Source organism: Nelumbo nucifera, chromosome 3 (assembly GCF_055504915.1).
Source record: "Nelumbo nucifera cultivar China Antique chromosome 3, China Antique-T2T, whole genome shotgun sequence".
Taxonomy (NCBI): domain Eukaryota; kingdom Viridiplantae; phylum Streptophyta; class Magnoliopsida; order Proteales; family Nelumbonaceae; genus Nelumbo; species Nelumbo nucifera.
In genome coordinates this window covers 92,359,403-92,369,929 of record NC_142651.1, presented here as the reverse complement: position 1 = coordinate 92,369,929, position 10,527 = coordinate 92,359,403, and the positions used below count along the sequence as shown (strand labels likewise).

The following is a 10,527-nucleotide window of genomic DNA, read 5'->3' as shown; positions in this document are numbered from 1 at the left end:
GTGACAAATTGTTGAGCATGAGGACTTCTTTGTTTCTTATAAAAAGCATAGGGCATATCAATCGAGGATCATGATCAGTATTTGGGGTTCATTTGTTTTGGGAGAATAGGGGTCTAGAATCAGAATTGGAATAGGCCATTCCGATTCTAATTGTTTGATTGGGTGGAATTGGAATCCCATTCCCATTCTTGATGAAATGGCATTTCCCCCATTTGAGGGAATGATCATTCCCTCTCCACCCTTTGGGAATGAATCCCATTCCAGTTTATTTTTACTTCCAATTCCGATTCCTATTTGAACCAAACAGACTATGGGAGTAGATCATTCCAATTCTGGCTGTGAACCAAACAGACCCTAAGATTTTTACAACTGGCAGATCCAGTTTAATGTTCAGATTTGGGGAACTAACAACCAAATGAACTTCCATATTTTTATAATACATGTATGATTTGAATAATAAGATCAGCAAAATTATATCAAACGGTATTGTTTGTTGGACATTTTTATGAGAGAGAGATGGCTAGAACTAGAATGTGTTTGGATTTTTTTTTCCCATTAAAAAAAAGGTGAAATAACATCAAGTAGGCTAGTTGGTTGGGGTTGCTTTTTGGGGGGTAGGGTCTTGGAACTCTCTAGGCCACTGGTTCAACAGTCTGGATTTCTAAAGTTACTCTTTCAGACTTTCAGTAACTTTGACATTTTGCAAAGAGAGAACTAGTACAAATTTGAAGCACGGAATGATCATATATTAAATAATACTTCTAATGATCCTTCACAATGGTGCTATTTATTTGCATTGTCCCTACAAGGATCTCAAGCCTTCCTGCATCCCCTCATGGTAATGTTGATGCCAAAGGCTGGATAAAGGTGGTTTATTTCTTGCCCCCATACTTATTTAAGCTAGACACCAGATCCAGCCAAACGCCGCCTTGACGCATTTGAAACACAAACTTGACCAAGCTTGTCAGCTTCTGCTGCCAAACGCTCTTTGATGGGCATATAATGCCGTAACCATTCACCAGTATACACCTGAAAGATCCAAGGCACTAAATTAAGAAATAACATGGAATTATCTTAAACAAGAATATGAAAAGAAAACAAAAGGCTGCTTACCATCAACTGGACATTTGCTTCAAGGAAATGAAGCAAAAAAGTTGGTTCATCATCAGAGTATGTTGCATTAGTAATATTTATTGTGGCTCCTAATTTTTGACATCAAATTTTCAACCTATTTCTTGAGAAATAATATATTAAGAAAATTAAAAAAAAAAAAAAACTGCTACACTAGTAAGAAATCACGGTTTTCTTGGGAACAGAATAACAGATAATCCTCATCTCTTTGAATTGCATTACTAAGCTTTGAAGTAAGATCCCAAGAGAATATAGGTACATAAAAGAGAAAAAAGAGGAAATTTGTGCAACATATGCTAAAAATTAGGAAAGAAAAATACTGGAATGTTACAGAGAGAGAGAGAGAGAGTTGAGCCCAGATTTGGGAAGGGGTAAGAAAAGGCAATGTTTTAGATGATAAATTATTGAAATAGTCCTCAGAGATATCATGTTGCAACAGATGAACAGCATTCACATAAATTTGCATTATTATTCTTTATGGGTCACTTGTATGGCTTAAAAAATATGGTTCTACCAATTTGTAATGATGGATAAAAATTCCACAATTCCTATCAAGTCAAAACACCAAATCCAAAATAATTTTGATATGAGCTACAGGACTAACCTGCTGTGGTCTCATAATCTTTGTATCTGGATCATCCAGAGACTCCCGCCAGTGTGACAGCCAGCCAGCCATGCGAGGGATAGCAAACAAAACAGGGAAGAACTCCGTTGGGAATCCCATTGCCCTGATCAACAAATGTTCAATATTTTAACACTGGTAAGACTCAAAGAAGAAAATAAATGATGCCTTGAGCCATACCTATAAATTAACCCAGAATAGAAATCAACATTGGGATACAGCTTCCTCTTAACAAAATACTCATCTGAAAGTGCAGCTTTCTCCAATGCAACAGCTACCTGCAAATGATAAAGTTCTAGCAAATAAAACCCCAGTGATAACACAAAATACCATTGTGGCTCTCAACAGAAACTGACTTCCTAAAATCCCTAAAATGACTTTGCAAAGGAGTTTATGGGATCCACAGAGATAGGAAAACCTCAATGAGAGGATCCCGCCCAACAATGGAGAAGACTGCCTCTGCTAGCAGGCGTATGACCTTCGCACGGGGGTCATAGTTCTTGTATACGCGATGCCCAAAACCAGACATCTTTCTCTTCCTGAACAGGTTGCAAAGCATACAAGAAGATAAATATAACTAACTAAAGTAGATAATTGAATTGTTCAACATAACCTTTCATGTACTATCATGAAATTTATGACAGGAAAGAAGAGCAAGCATAGATAATAGGAACTACCTGTTTTTAACACCTTCAATGAATTCCGGGATGTTCTCAATGGTTCCAATCTCATTCAGCATCTTAAGCACAGCCTATGATCAACACAAATTAAGTAAGCCACATTGTTTGATAATTGACTCACTATTCATATATCATGCTATTCATTAAGATTAACTATATTTAAAACTATGCAAATAGATCAAATATAATAACTGTTCATTTGAACTAGAAACCATTCAATGCCAGAACGTATGGGACTTAAACCCAGAAACTGTGTTTAAAAAGAATGGACAGACAGAACAAAGCACAGAGATGAATGTAATAGGTACCTCATTTGCTCCACCATGAAGAGGGCCATACAATGCTCCAACAGCCCCAGCAAGAGCGGTATAGACATCCACACCACTGCAAGAGTACTGTCAGGTGTGTTGTACAAGCTTAAGTCAGCTTTGTTTGGATTGCAGACATTAATACACATACCTAGATGCAAGATGCCTGGCAGCTGCTGTGGAACAATTCATTTCATGCTCTGCATGAAGTATAAAGAGAACATCCAGAGCTCGAGCTAGACGAGGATTGGGTTTATAGGACCGGTTGCCTCTGCAATTTATAAATGAAATAGTTCTAATTAGGTCTCAGATAAGCCCAGAATCCAATATTTCTATAACGATTTCTCTTAGGAGCAACAAACTGAAGAGGGCAATCAAATTCATTGCTCATGAGTCACCAGGTAACTTGAGACACAACACAAACATGCATGAACCTGGACAAACACCATTCATTCCACTTGTATGCCTTTTAACCGAACACAACAAAGCAGAACACACAAACAGACGTGCACAAGTCAGGTAGGTCATTCATGCATGGAATTGAAGAATCATGCATGATGATGACATGCAAGTGGTAATTCCACCTTGTAAGTAGGCTCCAACCTGGATTGAAACCAAGATTTTTCTGCGGTTTGGGTTTTTAGTTCATATCCAAGAAAGTAATAAATTTTCCAATCTCTGATCTATATTCCTATGTGGTTTTCCTTTTTAATCTTTGTCAAATTTTTTATTTTCCCTTTTCTACTACATCTATTTCTTCTCCTATATATCCAAAACTCATTATCATAATTCATGAATAGTAAAGTAGAAGAACTCAAAATATCTTCTAAAAGTCAAAATATACAGCAAATTCTTTCTTGAAACCAGATGATGACTGCCTTTCTTTTTTTTCTGAGTAGAGTCAAGTTGAAACAGGATTCATGTAGCTGATCCTATATAGATGGGACAAGGCGTAGATGATGATGATGAATCAAGTTGAAGTCAGAACAAATGCCAAGGAAGATAAAGTAGCTATATTTTAATATGGCTCCCTTAATTCATACATATAATACATAATTACATAGGTACTGGAGAGAGAGAGAGAGAGAGAGTGTGTGTGTGTGTGTTCTAATTAATATGACGAGAAAGGAAGTTAATTTAATCAAAACTTACAACGAGTCCAGCATATATAAGAAGTTCTCTGAATAAGAAAGGTTGCTGGAAGGAAGAACTGGAGGCCTTCCAGCCAGCCTCAGATAAGCTGCCGCTGCAATCGTTGGTGCCTGCAACATATGAAATGACTTTTTATAGGGAGAAAAATTACATTATAGATCTTCACACATAAATTGAGAAATTATGAACAAGTTGACACTGTTCAGCCCCAGTTGTACTGCAACCACATTCACAACTGATTTACAGTATGCATGATAACTATGACGGCACACATTCATAATTACAATTACCCAAATCTCCTGAAAGTTACGAAGGAGACAAGAACAAAAAAGAGAAGAAACAAGAATCAAAAGATTAAATTGTATTACATAAAAGAAGAAAAATTAAAAGCAAACCTTTCCAAGTATGCGTGCTATTTGCTTATCTCTGACTTGTTTCGAATGGTAAAGATCTTGCCCCTGTTTCAACAAATAAATATATGATCACAGATGTTTGAAGATCAATAAGAATCAGTGAACATGTTTATAAAATTTAAGAGAAAGAGAGAGGTGTTTACCAGATTTTGTAAAGAAGATCAAGTACAATTGAGTATTTTGTAACAAGGGTAGTTCCATAAGTTGAGTACACTAAACAGGGGTAATTTTGTTATTGTTTCAGTCCTAGTATAGAATATTAGAGGGGCATGTCAACTTCCCTAACAAGTTTTTCTCAATCAATCTCTCTTCTTCTCCTGTTCACCCCCATCTCAGTAGTTCTTACTTTCTTTTATTATTGTTTTTCTCTTTAAATCATTATTGGTAAAATATTTACTTGAAAGTTTGAAGTCATCTATTATGAGCTGTAAAGCCTTTTAAGAGGCCAAGCCATTAATTCATTTGAAGATATTTATAGAGTTTATTTAAAGTTACAGTCTCTACATTCCCAATGAGCTGAAATTATACATAACTGCAAAACTCCACATTAAGGATTGAATTGTAGTAACTTCTGATCTAGATTAACTTTCTAATCAAATCATACAACTCTGGAGCCCTAGACAAACCCTCATTCACCTTTCCTAAACCTGCCTCTAGCCCCCACAAACATCATTTTCTTTTCAGTACTCCCTCAAATGTTATCTGTACAACTTGGATCATATCAATCCTAAATTAGGTGGTATCAGAGTCAGCAATCCTACATTAGTTTGGTTTCATATCCTATATCAGTTTTGTTTCTACTGTTGCTACAGTAGTCCGAACCAGTAAGGAAAAGAAGAAAGAGAAGGAGAAGAAGAAGAAGAAGAAGAAGAGAAGAAGAAGAAGATGAAAGAACTGTCGAACCTGATAGCTAAACCCTATCAGTCGACCTCTTAATAGTGATTAGGCTTCTAATTAAATGTACAAGGACTAAACTGCCCCTACTTAAGTATGGGACAGAGAACCTCTAATAAGACTGCCACATAAGCTCATAACTTAACCAAGGTGAGTTGACTAATCTACCCTTATTCGGCTAACTCTAACAAGTTTAATATAAGAGCTGTCGGTCTTGCATCACACACCTTGACATATAATTTTTGCACCATTGACTTCCAAATAGAATTTTGTTAATTTGGAAAGAAAAAAGTTAATATTCTGCAACTTGTAGTAAAATTTCTGTCAATAACTGACTCCTAAATACCTACTGGTTGTTAAATGCAAAATTAAATATGCAGCTTCTACGTAATATGAACCAAATCAAACTAAATCTGGAAAAAAGAAACATGAACGCTTGATAACCAATTTTTGGCCAAAAAATCAAAAAGTTGGAGGGATGCTAGGTTTCAGATTGGAAATTGAAGAGATACCCTGTTATGCCTAACCAATGATAATTCAAAAAGGCCAGAAAGTCTGTCAGAATAAAATTGAAGTCAGTTTTTGCTGACAATGAAGAGTCAGAACCATATATAATTCAATATTTGTCAGATCGCATATATACAAAATGTTACAAAGGCTCAAAGTCTAGGGCATGACCCAATAATCTAAAGCCTAAATTGTTCCCATTGGTGAATATTTTGAAAATGGTAACAATAGAAAACTTTTTTCCTGTGCAGGAGAAATTTCAATAGAGTAAATTCTCTCTGCAATCAGATATAAGGATAAACTAAACAAATAATGTCAAAATACAAAGTTCAGGATGAACTGATATGAGCTGAATAGATTCATAAATTTGCTAAGTGTTTCCATATAAAAGGTAGTCAGATCAATTTATCTGCCAGTATTCTAGAGCTCAAAAACTTGGAATAGGAATCTTTTAGATAATAAAATGTTACTAATGCATAAGTGCTTATTTGGGAGGAAAAGAGATCAATAGTAGGACTTTAAAGACCAAAGTTTAAATAACCAACTTACCCTGAGTGCAGGATTAGCATCAGGATGGAAAATAGAAAGAGCACTCATGGCACTGACAAGCACACCCATTGGATGTGCATCATGAGGCATTGCTTGTATGATGTCCTACAAAAGAGAAATATAAAAAAGCATATATTAGAAAAGAAAAAAAAAATATTATTTGATTTAGTAATATAGGTGCATTACTCTAATTACAGAAATAAAATGAAAACAGTCGGTCTTTCCAGAATACCCTTCAAAATGACAAGGATGCTAGGTTTCTTCAATTTAAGGAGTTCATTCCAGATGCAGGATGATCTTAAAAAAACTAAGATAAGGGTCTCAGATTGTAGCTCTTCTGTGAACTTTATTGTGAAATACGTCAGTGTTAACCCAGCTTATTCATGAAAGAAGATGAAACAAAAGTTTTCCCCCTTTTTCCCCAGAGTATGGAATCCTCTAGACCTAATCAGTATCTTTCGGTATAGTTCCATAATTATGTACTTTCAACCAAAAGTCTTTCCTGTTGACATTCCTCTCACTACTAAACGGCAACAGCATACAACATTTATGGATCCACACTTGCAGAAGTTACCAAATCTTTTTATTACATCAAAGGAAAAAATATTGGCCAATGCTACTAATTACTCGAATAAAAGAAACCGATCTACTAGAAACTTGAAATTGGCAAACATAATTTGGGTTGCCTAAACAAAAGGAACAGATAAACACCAGAATCCCCTGAGGAACAGCTGAATGTTGAGATACTGCAAACTCCCATTCTGCTAACTGACTTTGAGAAGGCAAATTCCCATACACTGTAAAAAGGAGAAAGGGAATAGATCTATCAACTGAATATATATATATATATATATATATATATATATATGCACAACAACTCTTGCAGACTTGCACGCATACTTACTTAAGAGATAGGCCACTTCCAGGAAGGTGCTGCTCTCGGCCAATTCCTCAATCGGGTAACCTCTGTATCTAAGAATTCCCTCATCTCCGTCTATATAACAAATTGACGAGCGCACAGGAGCGGTATTAAGATATCCAGGATCATAAAGTTTAAGGCCCTTGTCGTACTTTCCAGTTGTTATCTGTAATTACACAAACTATAAGTAAAACTCTAGGCAAAACAAAAGAAAAAAGCAAAAACAAAAACAAAAACAAAACAACAACAAAAAACAAAAAACAAAAAAAGGACGATAGTGAATTGGCCAAGAAGAAAAATAAAATAGAATAGCACAAATATACCAGAAAGCATTTTCCACAAATGGTAGGGTTCTAAGTTCAACCACGCCATTATCTAAATCACAACTTGAACAACATATCGGCCATACGCGTTCATTCAGAATTTAGAAAACAAATCTAGAAGTGCTAAAACCCCAAGCACAATAGAGAACTCAAATTCATTCACCAGGAACAAGAAATCCACGACACGAGTAAAAGAAAAGAAAAGCAGATATAACAATCACTTAATCAACCCAGTTTCAGAAGGACACAAATTAGTCAAAGCAAGACACTTTTCGAGAAGACAGTTAATTACGATCAAAATAATTCCAGCCTTACCTTCTTCAAGTCCGAAGCTTTCACTGTTCCTTCTTCAGAAACCTGAACCTGATACTTCTTCCCAGTTCTCTCGTCAACGATCGTCAACGTCCCCTTGAGATTCCGCGGCGGTGGCACGATTTCCTGAGCTGAAACACATGAAGTATCCAAAATTGGAGAAAAACCGGCGGTATCAGCACCGGCTAAATGAGCTGAGAGAACTGCCAACCGCCCCCGGACCACCATTGACGGATCAACACTTCCCATCTTAACTAACAATTCAGAACCCAATTGCAGAAATCAGAGAAAGCAATTCAGAAGAGAAAAATATATATCTTATATATATAAAAACCCACAGCGATCAGGCTTTCTCGTACCTGTCTGACCTTCTCGGCGTTCTCGCTCGCTTTGCTTTCTCGCAATTTCGTGACAGAGACAGGAAAACAGGGAGAGTTTCGTTTTCTAGTTGCTTAAATAGATATCGCCAAAGGCAAAATCAAACGTGGATAGTCGCTTAGATATAGAAAACATTGAATTTATAGATAACTAGTCAATTGATCAACGGTAGATAATCTTGATGATGAGAAAATGATTGACTATTGATGCATCAACGGTGATGGAGCTTATGAGATGATTCAACGCGATAGGGTTTACATGGATTCTAGTGATCTTGCCGGATTCCGTTTGTCCCATCTGGGACCCACTTTGGGATAGTGCAATAATTTGAGCATGAGAAGATTCAGTGCATAGGATCGCAGGACTCCCTTGCAATCCCTCAAATGAAATACGAACACGTCAGCGGATGAATAAATTCAAGGTTTAAGCGTTCGTGTTTTTATTGGGCAGTCACAGGGAATCCCGTGACCATGGTCGCAGTAGATATGCTCCTCCAGATATACGCATCGGGATGCGGCAAAAAGGATGACATAGAGGTTGACGTCACCCATAGACTAGCTCACGTAATCTCTGATCTGTACAACAACCGGATGATGCCACGTCATCCTGATACGTGGAACCAACGTGTACGAAGCTGACGTGGTGTATCGTCATTGGCCATTCAATTCCCTTTACATGAGCTGCTACGGAAGTAGATCATGTCTGAAAAAAATCCACCGTAGACAGGTTAAAAGTTAAAACGGGAAGAGTCGTGGACCGGTCATGATTTAACCACCTAAACTTGCCACATGACAACATATGTGCATAGCTAGCTGACTTGGTGTTTTGTGATTGGCCCAATATTACGAGTAAAACCGTAGAAGGGTGGTAATAAAGTCCACATTGACACTTGATTGTGTTGCGCAACTTGCGCTTATCTAGGGTTTGTAGGTTAACTCCCAAAACAAATTTCTGATTTCTGAACGCCATGGAGGTGGTAGTATTAAACTCGTACTCTGACTCTCTGATTCTCTTACTAGAAGAAGGATTAGTACAAACCTGCCTCGTCAGCTTTGCAATCGATATTATCCCTTCACCAGTAGAAAAAAAAAAAAGAATATTCATCTCACTTCGCCCTAAGGCCTAAGGGCGTTCATAGATCAGTTTAGGATGGGACCCTTCACAAACCAAAAATTGGGAAAAATAGGGAAACACACATGCAGAATTCTGAATTCCAGCCCCCCTACAATTAGCCCTGTCCCCCCATAAATCATATCCTGCCCGTGATTTTGGCATAAATTCACAGTGAGGATGTATTCCCCCTGTACTTTAGGCCTAATAAATTTTGAGTTGGGCTGATTTGTATTTCTCCAAAATCAATTTAGATGAATTAGACGGACCAATAAGACATATTTAATTAGATTATTTTAGATTTAATGGTCCAAAGTATTTATTTACTGGATTGATTTGAACTTGGTCTGTCTAGAATGAATTTATATTGGATTGGGTTGGATTAAACCAATATTTAGTCTATTGATATAAAATAAGAATATAGATTACAATGAATCAGATTTTTGTTAAAACTAATATAAATTAAAACGAATTTAAACAAATTGAACTGACCCAAAATAATCTAAAATATTCATTGAATTGGATTGAACCTGGTCCATTTGCAATAAACTCACATTGGACCAGATCGGATTGAACCAAATCCAGTCCAATCAACACCCCTAATTGGCCCCAATCTCCACCATCTAAAAAATGTAGCTCCATTGTTGAAATAATCAATTGGAAGCAATACTTCACCCCTAATTCGCTCTCTTCCAAAAAAACATCTAATCATTACAGGTTAATCTTTTTTATCATGATAACAATGGTTATTATTTTTCACAATTGTTTTTGTTTAATAGAATGACTATGTGATATTAGAGACTTATCCAATTTTTTATAATTTATTTATATTTTATATATTTATTCTTTAATTTATGATATCGCAAATTGACTCATTTGTTTTACCCAAATGAGTGAACCATTATTGCCCACCGCCTCTAAAAAGAAATTTTGTTTTCATATCAGCTTTTAAGACAATTAATTAATTTAAAGTTGAATAACTACAGCAATAAAAAAGTTGAATAAAGATTCTAAATAAATGCTTGGTTTTCACGTTTTAGAATCCCTTATTTTGTGTTTCTGTAAGAAATCTCTAGATTACCAAATTAGGGTTTTGGTGTTGCACACCTAGACATCAACACATCTAAGGGTGTCAATAGATCTGTTTTGGACTGGATCAGTCTAAAATCAATTTAGACAGATTGGATGGATCAACAAGATATATTAGACTAGACCAATCTAGTCCAAAA

At 36.2% G+C, this 10,527-nt stretch overlaps 1 protein-coding gene across 2 annotated transcripts; it reads right to left on the bottom strand.

Annotated features, from left to right (window-relative positions):
• Positions 1–724: 724 nt before the first annotated feature.
• LOC104609004 (citrate synthase, glyoxysomal) lies at positions 725–8,309 on the bottom strand. Of its 2 annotated transcripts, none has more exons than XM_010275168.3 (14): positions 8,170–8,309; positions 7,814–8,064; positions 7,161–7,341; positions 6,968–7,053; positions 6,257–6,361; positions 4,289–4,351; positions 3,894–4,003; positions 2,893–3,012; positions 2,742–2,817; positions 2,431–2,504; positions 2,172–2,292; positions 1,934–2,031; positions 1,736–1,859; positions 725–1,029 (listed from the first exon to the last, which is right to left on the bottom strand). In XM_010275168.3, the coding sequence occupies exons 2-14, from the start codon at positions 8,057–8,059 to the stop codon at positions 901–903; spliced, it is 1,533 nt and encodes a 510-aa protein (XP_010273470.1). In that variant the 5' UTR covers positions 8,060–8,064; positions 8,170–8,309; the 3' UTR covers positions 725–900. The 2 variants fall into 2 exon arrangements, with proteins under 2 accessions (XP_010273470.1, XP_088756152.1); XM_088900026.1 differs by having other exon boundaries at positions 7,814–8,059; positions 8,170–8,306.
• Positions 8,310–10,527: the final 2,218 nt, after the last annotated feature.